At 54.9% G+C, this 10,181-nt stretch overlaps 1 protein-coding gene across 1 annotated transcript; it reads left to right on the top strand.

The window, feature by feature from the left end:
* The first annotated feature begins 4,262 nt into the window (after nt 1-4,262).
* On the top strand, nt 4,263-5,363 carry LOC119356246 (ethylene-responsive transcription factor 4-like). Its single transcript, XM_037623178.1, has one exon. The coding sequence runs from the start codon at nt 4,328-4,330 to the stop codon at nt 4,967-4,969; it is 642 nt and encodes a 213-aa protein (XP_037479075.1). The 5' UTR covers nt 4,263-4,327; the 3' UTR covers nt 4,970-5,363.
* Nucleotides 5,364-10,181: the final 4,818 nt, after the last annotated feature.

Below are 10,181 nucleotides of genomic sequence, written 5' to 3'. Positions count from 1 at the left end.
TTTTTTTTTTGGACGAAAAACCATTTTGGCTGTTCACAGAGCATCTTCAGTAGATGCAAGAAACAGCCGTCGGTCCCAAGAAATTGTCATTTGAAACAGCCGTCGGTCCCAAAAAAACACCTACCATGCTCTGTCTCTATGAAGTGATGTTTTCTTACATCGGCCCTAAATTTTTGGGACAAATGTTGCATTTTTTGCATGGGCTGCCTGAAAACAAATCGACGTGGCGGGAACCCAACCGTCACGATGAAACATCCCCTCCATCAATTGTCCCCACCCATGCCAATTTCGACCAGTTCTTGCCGCTGCCGTGACTCCATCGGCCGCTCTCAACTGTGACGCCGACGCCTGACTCCGGATGTTCCCTATCCAGCCACCACACATATACGTCGGTTAGGGGCCACCGCGACCCCCATGTGCCCGCCGGCGAGCCGCTAGTCCTTGTCGAGCTCTCGACGTTTGGTCATCGCGCCACCGCTAGATTTGGCCGCATCTCACGACTCCCCTTCGGCCCATGCCCCGTCCGCGCCGCCTTTCCTCGGCATTGGGCAACCTTCGCCGGCCAAAATCAGGCTCGACACCTAGCAGCCGTGAAATCTGCCTCCCAACCTTCCGATCTCATGTTTTAATTACTTCCTAAATTTTAGGGACTAGTTATAGCAAGAAAAAATACGGATGGAGAAAAAAGGAATCACTTGGAGATGAAGATGGACAACGTCCAAGCATGAACTCCAAGACGGAGCCTTCAAGAAAGGCACGGCACAGAGTATTGCCACAGCCTGATCCGAGGGATCAAGTGTTCACACATAGCAGCACAAATGAAAGGGAACAACCATGATGAAGCCTTCGGGAAGGGAACGTGGCCTACAAATGCCGCTCCCGTCGTCCTGGAGAATCCATGCAAGCAGGGGCGGATCCAGACTTAAAATTACCCGGTGTTCATATAGAAGAACACATGCCTACATATCAAACAATTGAATGGCCTACACACTAATCTAATAAGTGCGTGCAAATTGCACCCGGTGCCAGTGACACCGGGTAGCTATACGTAGCTTCGCCCCTGCATGCAAGATAGTCACCCTGACGTTTACACACCTCTGCTGAACCGGAGTGCCATCAGACATAGGAACACCTGCAGCACCACTGTTACACTACGCCGCACACCAACAGCCATGCCACCCACGCGGCCATAGTAGCTAGTCCACATCCGACCCGTGCGTTCCTCCTGGAGCACTATGTCTCCCACTGCCAGGATTGACACCCTACAACCTGACACCGCACTCCCCCGAGACCCACCAAAGATATGTGCTTTGCCCCGATCAGCACCCCTACGACTGGTGGAGCCGCCAGCAAATGCCCTGCTTCAAACATCGTAATATCATAGACCAAGCAACACTAGGGCGGCGAAAAGGGAAGGAGGAGCGGATCGTAACAAGGAGGGAACCCGGGATCGATGCCCCGCGCCACCCACCGTCGTCCAGGTGTTGCATCCGAGAAGGCGCGATCAGACACAGGGGCACACACCTTCATATCTACTCCCTCCGTTCCTAAATACTTGTCTTTCTAGGCATTTCAACAAGTGACTACATACGGAGCAAAATGAATGAATCTACACTTTAAAATATGTCTACATACATCCGTATGTAGTAGTCATTTGAAATGTCTAGAAAGACAAATATTTAGGAACGGATGAAGTAGATACTATACCGCTTTCGCACAGCCAACGGACACCCAGGCCATCGAAGCGAGACGCAGGCGCCGTCACGCCCCCGCCCTCACGCTGAGCACGGCGCCTCCGCTCAGTCCTGTTGTCCCACAGCAGCTGGCGAAGAATGAGTGTAATGGAGGAGGGTGTCGCCGCCTCCAAAGCCAGTTGGGATTCACCCGATGATGCCTGCCGACGGTGGAGGTGGAGGAGGGCAGGGATGGACGGGGAGTTGGTCGGTGGTTAGCGTTCCCCTAGTCACTTGCGAGAGCGACGCTGGGGGAAGGGAGTGTAACCCGTGTATTTTAGATACACATCGTCTTAATGGAGCGTAACTTTATTAAAATTATGAGTCTAGTTATAAGACATCCTAAGCTTTTGTACTCCCTCCATATAAAAATGTAAGATGTTTTTAGGCTAGTTTAGCTTAAAAAACGTCTTATATTTTGATATCGAGGTACTCCCTCCGTTTTATTATATAGAAGCGTTTTTTACACTAATACACTCTTATATTAGTGTAGAAAAAGATTTTTATTATAGGACGGAGAGAGTAGTATGTACTGTGATGGAGGGATAATACACACGAGCTCTTGGGTTAATAATAAAAAATACCAAAAAATATATAAAAAATCTGAAATTTAGGGATACCAAACATGGGTTCTTAATCTACTTCCATGTGAAATTTCATGGAAAAACACGAAGGAACGTATCCGCGGCGAAGGAAATATTGTCCGAACAAAAATCCATTCAAACAGTTTTTTTGATACTACGCAGGATTTTTTTTGTCTTTTTTGCAACGAATACGTTTCCTAGTATTTTTCACGAAATTTCACACAAGAGTAGATCGGAAACCCGGGTTTTATATCACAAAATCTCAGATTTTTTTCTTCAAATTTCTCGCTATTTTTTAAAACTTAATGCTCGTATAGAGGTGTGGAGCACCCGGGTGCTATAAAATCCGCTTCCGTGGTGGAGATGCTATTCATCTGTGACATGATACGATTTTATGCACGTAAATTTCGCACCAGGCAGACAAAATCTAGTCTATCCAGTATACTCATCGAAACAGTCAGTACAAGTGCGGCCGTATACACCTTAAACACTGCTAAACGACCCCAAGGAAGCTTCGAGGCGACGCAACCAACAACTTCCCCCTTCGGCCGCCGGCAGCGGGCAGCGAACAGCGAGACAAATCAACCCACCGCTGGCTTTCGTATTCACCGTCCGAACAGGAACGGCGGCGACCGGCCGGTACTACCTCCGTCCCGATCCAGACACACGTAGCATAGCACGTCGGCCAATAATACAATACTCCGCCCCCACGCAGATCTCCCGCGAATCCGCCTGGACGGGACCGCTGCCGCCGCCGTGCCAGGCAAGGAAGGAAGGCGCGGTGCAGGTGCAGGTGCGGTGCGGCGGCCCACCTCCCCCGGATTATTTTTTGCAGATTAATAAAAAAAAACGAGACCGCTTCCCCTTTTCCCCGTCCCCGTCGGCCCGTCCACGTCCCAACACGTAGGCCGCACCGCACCGCGGGCCACGCGGCCCGCCGCGAGACCCGGCCCCACGCGGCGGCGGGGGCGTGGCCCGTGCGCGCGCGCGCGGTGGGAAACTGCATGCCTGGCGGGCGCACGTCGTCGGGTCGGGTCGGGTGGTGGAGAGCGATCGGGGCGGGCGGACGGGGACGGCGATACCGTTGGCTCGCTCGCGGCCGCAGCAGCGCCGTTGCTGTCTGTCTTTGCGGCCGGGCGCACGGAACTGCTGCCACCGAATCGCACGCACTAGCGCACCGCCACCGGCCGGTTGGCGCTTGACGCGAAAACACACGACCGACCACGTACGTACGTACCTCAGGCCCAGTCGTCAGTGGACCGAATCGCACCGCGCGCATGTGTGGAAAGCTAAAGAGACTCTTCGGTAGAGGAAGACGCGATTCCGTATGGTCGGTAATTACCTTTCGCCGCTCGATCGGTGAGCACAAGCTTGGCAAGTGATTAAATCTGTGGACACTGGTAACGGTTGCTCTCGGTATAAGCCAAGACGGGCCACGTGCCTATGCTCTAAAAAAAAGAACGCAACTGGTGCTGCTACATACGAATACCGAACCAAGTAACGCTGCCGTACATGTACGACGAGGGGAAAACGGAAGCCTGAAACGTGCGCGATTACCATTCCATCGATCCACGGCCAGAATAAAAAGCTGTAAAGAGCTGCACGGCGTGAACTAACGGCGTAGAGAATCGGGGCACCTCACCCTAACCGAACCAGCACTGCTCAGTATAGTAGAGAGTGAGCAAGCGACCAACCAACCACACCGCACCTGCACTGCGCCCGCGCACCAGTACGCACACCACCAAATAATCGAAAGAAAAAAAAAAGTTAGAGGGAGAGAGGTATTAGCGGAGGAACAGACGGCGCGGGGCGGCGCGTCCACCTCCCCTCCTCTGGCTGGCTGTGGGTCAAACCGCCCCTCCCGCCGGCCCCTCCACGCCTCCCGCCTCCGCTATTAATACCGCGCCCCCCGTCGCCTCTCCTCCCCCAGCTCCAACCAGCCACACCAACCAACCAACGCCGCACCCCGCCCAGCCACCGCCACAACAACCGCCGCGTCGAACACTTGCCATGGCTCCCAAGAACGCGGCCCCCGTCGTCGCCGCCGCCGCCGCCGCGGACGCCGGCATGGAGCCGAGGTTCCGCGGCGTGCGGAAGCGGCCGTGGGGCAGGTACGCGGCGGAGATCCGCGACCCGGCCAGGAAGGCGCGCGTCTGGCTCGGCACCTTCGACACCGCCGAGGCCGCCGCGCGCGCCTACGACGCCGCCGCGCTCCACTACCGCGGGCCCAAGGCCAAGACCAACTTCCCCGTCGGCACCGTCGCCGCCTTCGCGCACGTCCCGCTCCCGCCGCCCAAGGCGCTGGCCGTCAGCCCCAGCAGCAGCACCGTCGAGTCCTCGTCCCGGGACACGCCGGCCGCGCCGCCCGCCGCCCCCGCGCCCCCGCCGGCGCTCGACCTGAGCCTGGCGATGCCGGCCATGGTGGCGGCGCAGCCGTTCCTGTTCCTGGACCCGAGGGTCGCGGTGACCGTGGCCGTGGCCGCGCCGGCGCCGGCGCCGTGCCGGTCGGCGGCGATCAGCGGCATGAACAAGGCGGCGTCCCGCGAGGAGGAGCAGAGCGACACGGGGTCGTCGTCATCCGTGGTGGACGCCTCGCCGGCCGTGGGCGTGGGGTTCGACCTGAACCTGCCGCCGCCGGTGGAGATGGCGTAGGAGATGGACCGATCTCGGTCGCCCGATGACGACGCGGCCCGGAAGCAAAGCGAAGCTCTCTCTTGGGTAGAACTTAAAGTTTAGAAGAATGGCGTGTACTTACTAGTAAGAGGTTAATCGGCCGTTTAATTGCCAGGATCGATCCATCGATGGGTAAGGGTAAGTAGGTGTACATAGATCGCGTGCGTGCGTGCGTTTTTTGCATGGGGAGGCAGGTAGCATGATGAGGAACATCCATCTATCTGCTCCCGATGTTACTTACAATTTCCTTAAAAGCAAGGGAAAAACAAAGACAAAAATGGAAGAAGCCAGTAGTAGAGCATTTTGTTCTTCAGTGTACAATATTTGATCTCCGTCTCTCTGATTAATGTGAAATTTATGATTTCCATTCTTATCCATGTGTTGCTCTTCCTTATTCGGTGTATGGCTGTTGTGTATGATTTCTCTCTGATTCGTGGATCTGCCTTGAGTACTTACTGGCATGCTAACAGTAATAATCATAATATGGTTGTTTTGGGTATCTACTAACTTGTTTCTCGAAGGAAACTGGTTTGTAGCAAGTTCTTATGTTCTGACCAGCAAAAGAAACTACTCCGTGTTACTGTGTTCGTGTCGTGCAGAGACGTTCAGTCCTTCTGGTCTGACTGCTGAAGATTACCCTTGGTTACCAAGGCACGTTCATCGTCGTCCCGACTGCAAAAGCGCAGAAATGCGTAGTACGTACGCTGTTACGCGTCGTTGAATTGAACGGTGCTGTGGGTCGACGAAACTGCGCAGCGCGGCTGCTCCGCCCGGCGACCGACCGACAGCCCACACGGACTGACACGCGGGGCATCCTGAGAGAGAGGATGGCGGGGGAAACCGCGGCGGCGACTTGGAGCCGACGACGCGCGGTGCATGGCCCGGGCCCGCCGCCCGCGTGGAGCAGGGGTCCCCCGATAGGAACGAACGGGTCCGCCCGTACGTACACACGGCGCGCGGACCGGAGAGCGATCGCGTGACTCGCGTCGCGTCGCCAGGCAGCTGAGCGAGTGAGAGTCACGCGGTCGCGCGATCCCGCGCCGCAGCCGCAACAGCCAGCCGCGCACGTTTGACGCCGTCCTGCCCTACACCTGCCTTTACCTTCGGAGCGCGGCAAAGCCCGGCCCGGCTCCCCTCCCACTCCCGACCCGTGGGTCCCCGCCTCCACCGTGTGTGACCGCGTGGTCGCGCGGTGCCGTTGGCCCGATATATCTTTGTTCACCACGGCACGGGCACGATCGCGGAAGGGATAGCTCACAGCTGGGGGATCGGCAGCGCAAAGTCTGCCGTGTCGATTTCTTTTGCTACGGGTGGAGGAGTGCTTTTGCAAGCAAACATATTCGCTTTTTACTGTAGTATTGTGCTACCCCGTCGGTCCGGAATTATTTGTCATAGCAATGGATAATGGATATATCTAGACGTATTTTCAGTTTTAGATAATTCATTTATAACAATTTCTGCGACAAGTAATGCAGGGTGGAGAGAGGACATAAGACCATTTCAACGTTTTTATTTTATTTTATTTTTAGGGGCGGCTCAACAAAAAATTGACGTCTCTCGTAGTTATGATTGGCTTTGCTCATAGAATCAAGCGGCATGCTAGCTAGTGGTCGGTTATCACTTATCAGTTTGATTTCCCTTTCAGAGAGGAGCTTTGTTTCTTGGTAAGCCTCGAAATTAACCAGGTCAAGGTGCAGAAAAAGGTGGTTATAGTTCAGGGGCTTGCCCTTCTTTTGGAAACCAGGATGTTTTTACGAGCGAATAGCCCCGAATATTCTGTGAAAATAACGTTCACCTTGCAGTCAAAATTGGTAATATCGCACCCCGGCGGGGAGAACATATTTCCCTTTCTGCAGAAACACTGGTCGCACCGAAAGGGAACTGTCGATTCAACCGTGTGTCTGATTTTCTTAATGATAATGGTGCTTGGATGGTGCAACCTTTGAATGACCATTTTCGGCCGTTGGATGTCAGTGAAATTCTGAAAATCCGTACTTCATCAGGACAACGTCAAGATTTTTTTGCCTGACATCCGGAAAATCCGTGCATGATGAAAAATTCGCCGGCGGGGCATCAAGCACTAGCCCCGGCGGGGATCGATCCATTTTGAATCTTATCTGGAACTCTTGTGTTCCTTTACCCATGAAACATACGGCTTGGCGAGTGGCGACTAGTACGTTAGCTACTATGGCGTGCATGCAGTATAGTCATCTTGCATCGCGCAGGACGTGCCACCTCTGCGGCACTGTTGAGAAAGATAGCTGCCATGTATTGGTTGCATGCAACCATGCACATAGCATTTGGGAGGCCATGAGGTGCGTCTAGTCGCTCCCCTGTGACCAACTCCTTATTAACAGTGGAAAAGGGTGGTTGCTAAACCTGCTGATTAATTGTAACGATGCTGAGCGCGACCGTTATGTTTATATGGCGCATATGGCAATTACAGAATGATCTTACTTATGATAAAGAGGTTTCCCCGGTGGCTGCTACGGTGGACTATTTGGAGAGTTATATGAAGTCTATTGGAGATGCTAGTAATTATAGCACAGAGGAAATTATTAAGGGTAAAATGTTGGATGCTAGTTGGACTTTGCCTGAAGTAAGAGTGGTCGCAACTCCTAAGCTTTGGCTGCCTCCTCCTACTGATTACGTTGCTCTGTCAGTGGATGGCCTTTTCAGTGGAGTCTGGTGCAGCGGCGGTAGGGATAATTCTCCGACATCACAATGGATCAATTATTTTTGACGCATATCGGTTTATTTTCAATTGCAGCGATGCACTGGAAACGGAGTTACATGCAATCATGCAAGGAATGACGCTTGCTTTACAACATTCTAACCTTTCAGTCATTGTCCAATCTGATTCAAGTGAAGCTTTGTCTAGTCTTACATGAGATGGACTAGTCCGTTCTGCCTATGGACATCTGGTGACTGAAATTAAGGAGTTGATGAAAGACAAGGAGTTTATTCCCCATAAATTATCTAGGAATAAAAATAGAGTTGTTGACCGTTTGGCAAATTATAGTCGTTCAGAGTGTACCACTGTGTGGTTGCACCTAGGTCCATCATGTATTGAGAATCTTTTGCCTCTCGACTGTAACTCTCAAACTCTCTTTTCGCCCAAACAAAAAAAGCACAACCCGGGAAAATAGAATCACACGAGGCGATCTAGGGTGGCGGCGAGGGTTCCCTTGCGCGCCGCCGGTGGCGCCGCCGGTTCCCTCTCTCTCCGTCGGCCGCTCCGGCGGCAGAAGGGAGGGGGAACCTCGGGTCTGTTTGCTTGGTGGGTGTGTGGTAGGGTTAGAGTTTAGGGAGACGCTGCCGAGGCCATTGCGGTGGTGTCGCGTCGGAATAAGTTTCTCCGGTCTCCGTTCCCGGTCAGGCGAGGTTTTTGCCTTCTTCTAGGAGCCAGCGGGGTGGGGGATCCCCGGATCTCGTCGAGGTCGCGGGCTATGGTCGCTGGAGGTCCATTGGCACTGGTCGTTTGGGTCCTCAGATGAGCGATGGATCCAGGGAGATGAAGACCCTTCTTCTTCCTTGTCGGTATGATTTGCTGCCGCTGTTCTTCTCCTTCCTTTGCGCGGATGCTGGTGGGAGATCTTGCTTTGTTCGGGCGGATGGCCCGGCCGCGGTGCTGGACCGGTCGAATGACTCGAGTTCTCTTCCTTCCGAAAGGGACATTTTTCACAGTACTCAAAGCTAAAGATGGCGACGGCTGTTGCAGGTGTGTTGGATTGATGTCCATACCCTCTCAGTGGTGGTGTCAAGAAAGAAGGAAGCAGCGTGGCGGCAATTGTACCGTGGTCGAAGATGATGACTTGCTTGCGGCTGGTTGCAGATTCTTCTGCTGTAAGGGTCTTCTCTCAAGATTCAAGAAAGATAACACAGGGCTTGTGTTATGGTTGTCTTAGAGTACTCTAGGTATTCATGAACCTTTGTGTTTGCGTTTCAGCGTGCTTGTAAGGGTCAACTACTTTGTACTGTGTCGTGATTTGAATGAAAACTCTCAAAAAAAAAACTCTCTTTTCCCCGAAAAAAAAACACTGGTCGCCCCTCGACTCGAGTCAGTCTTCTCTTCACCGTCAAGGCATCGGCTCCAGCACGGAGTACTTCGTTCAGGAATAACGCTGTCCTTTCGGCCGTGAACCCGAGCGAGCCGGCCGGCCGGCCAATGAGGACTCAGCACGCGTCAGCACGGGCCCACAGCTGGCAGGCGTCGGCGGCTTTGGGTTGGATGCGATGGCGACGGCGCCGGGCTGAATAAAATAAGCAACCAGCGGATCACGATCCGCGCGCTGGCTGCTGGCATGGCAGGCAGAGGCAGGTGCGTAAAACCGATCGAGGGGCGCCGTGCCGCCAGCAGAGGCGGCGCCGAGCCACCGCCGACGAATTTGTGCACGCAACGGCAAGTCAACAATGCGCTACTAGATTCGATAGCCAGCTACCCATCGCAGTGCAATCCGCCCGGTTAACCCGCCGTGCAGCGCATGGTTTCTCTCCTTCTTCCATCCGTCCGGGTCGGGCGCTGCCCAAGAACGACACGTCGAGCCCGCACACACGGCAGAAGTTGGGTGCCCTGACAGCGTGTGGCCGCCCCGTGCGCACGTACGTAGCTCCTGCTCTTTGCTCGAGGGGCGCCGCGCACCCATCCGCCTCGGCGCACCGCCCGACCACCCGCGCCGACTGGTGCTGTCACCAGGGCGCGGCGCGGCATGATCTCGCGTCCGTTCCGCGTTTCGGCGCCCGCGGAGGGCGGAGCCACCGCCGGCCACCAGCGTCTGGCTCGCAACGCGTAGCACGGCTGCTCCTCTCCGGCGACCGACGCCCACACGTACTGACACGCGGGAGATGCTGAATGAGGAGGGGGCGGGAGGACTGGGAGCGGACGCGGCCCCGGCAACGACGCGGAGGAGGGTCCGTCCGTCCAACGGGGCCGGTAGGGACGAACAAGTCCGTCCGCACGTACGTACACACTGCGCGCGGACGGAGCGGAGCGGAGAGCAATCGCGTCGCCAGGCAGGCAGTGCAGTGGGCACAGGGTCAGCGGTCGCGCACTCGTGCTCTCCCACGCCGCAACGCAGCCGCAGCCGCAACAACCTGCCATGCGCGCCCTCCCGTCTGTCGCCCTACTACCTAGCTACTCCAGCCTCCTTCGGAACGCGGCAAAGTTGACCTCCCACTCCACCGAGTTGCC

The sequence above is a fragment of the Triticum dicoccoides genome, chromosome 2A (genome assembly GCF_002162155.2).
Source record: "Triticum dicoccoides isolate Atlit2015 ecotype Zavitan chromosome 2A, WEW_v2.0, whole genome shotgun sequence".
Lineage (NCBI taxonomy): Eukaryota > Viridiplantae > Streptophyta > Magnoliopsida > Poales > Poaceae > Triticum > Triticum dicoccoides.
This window is presented reverse-complemented; position numbering and strand designations above follow the sequence as displayed.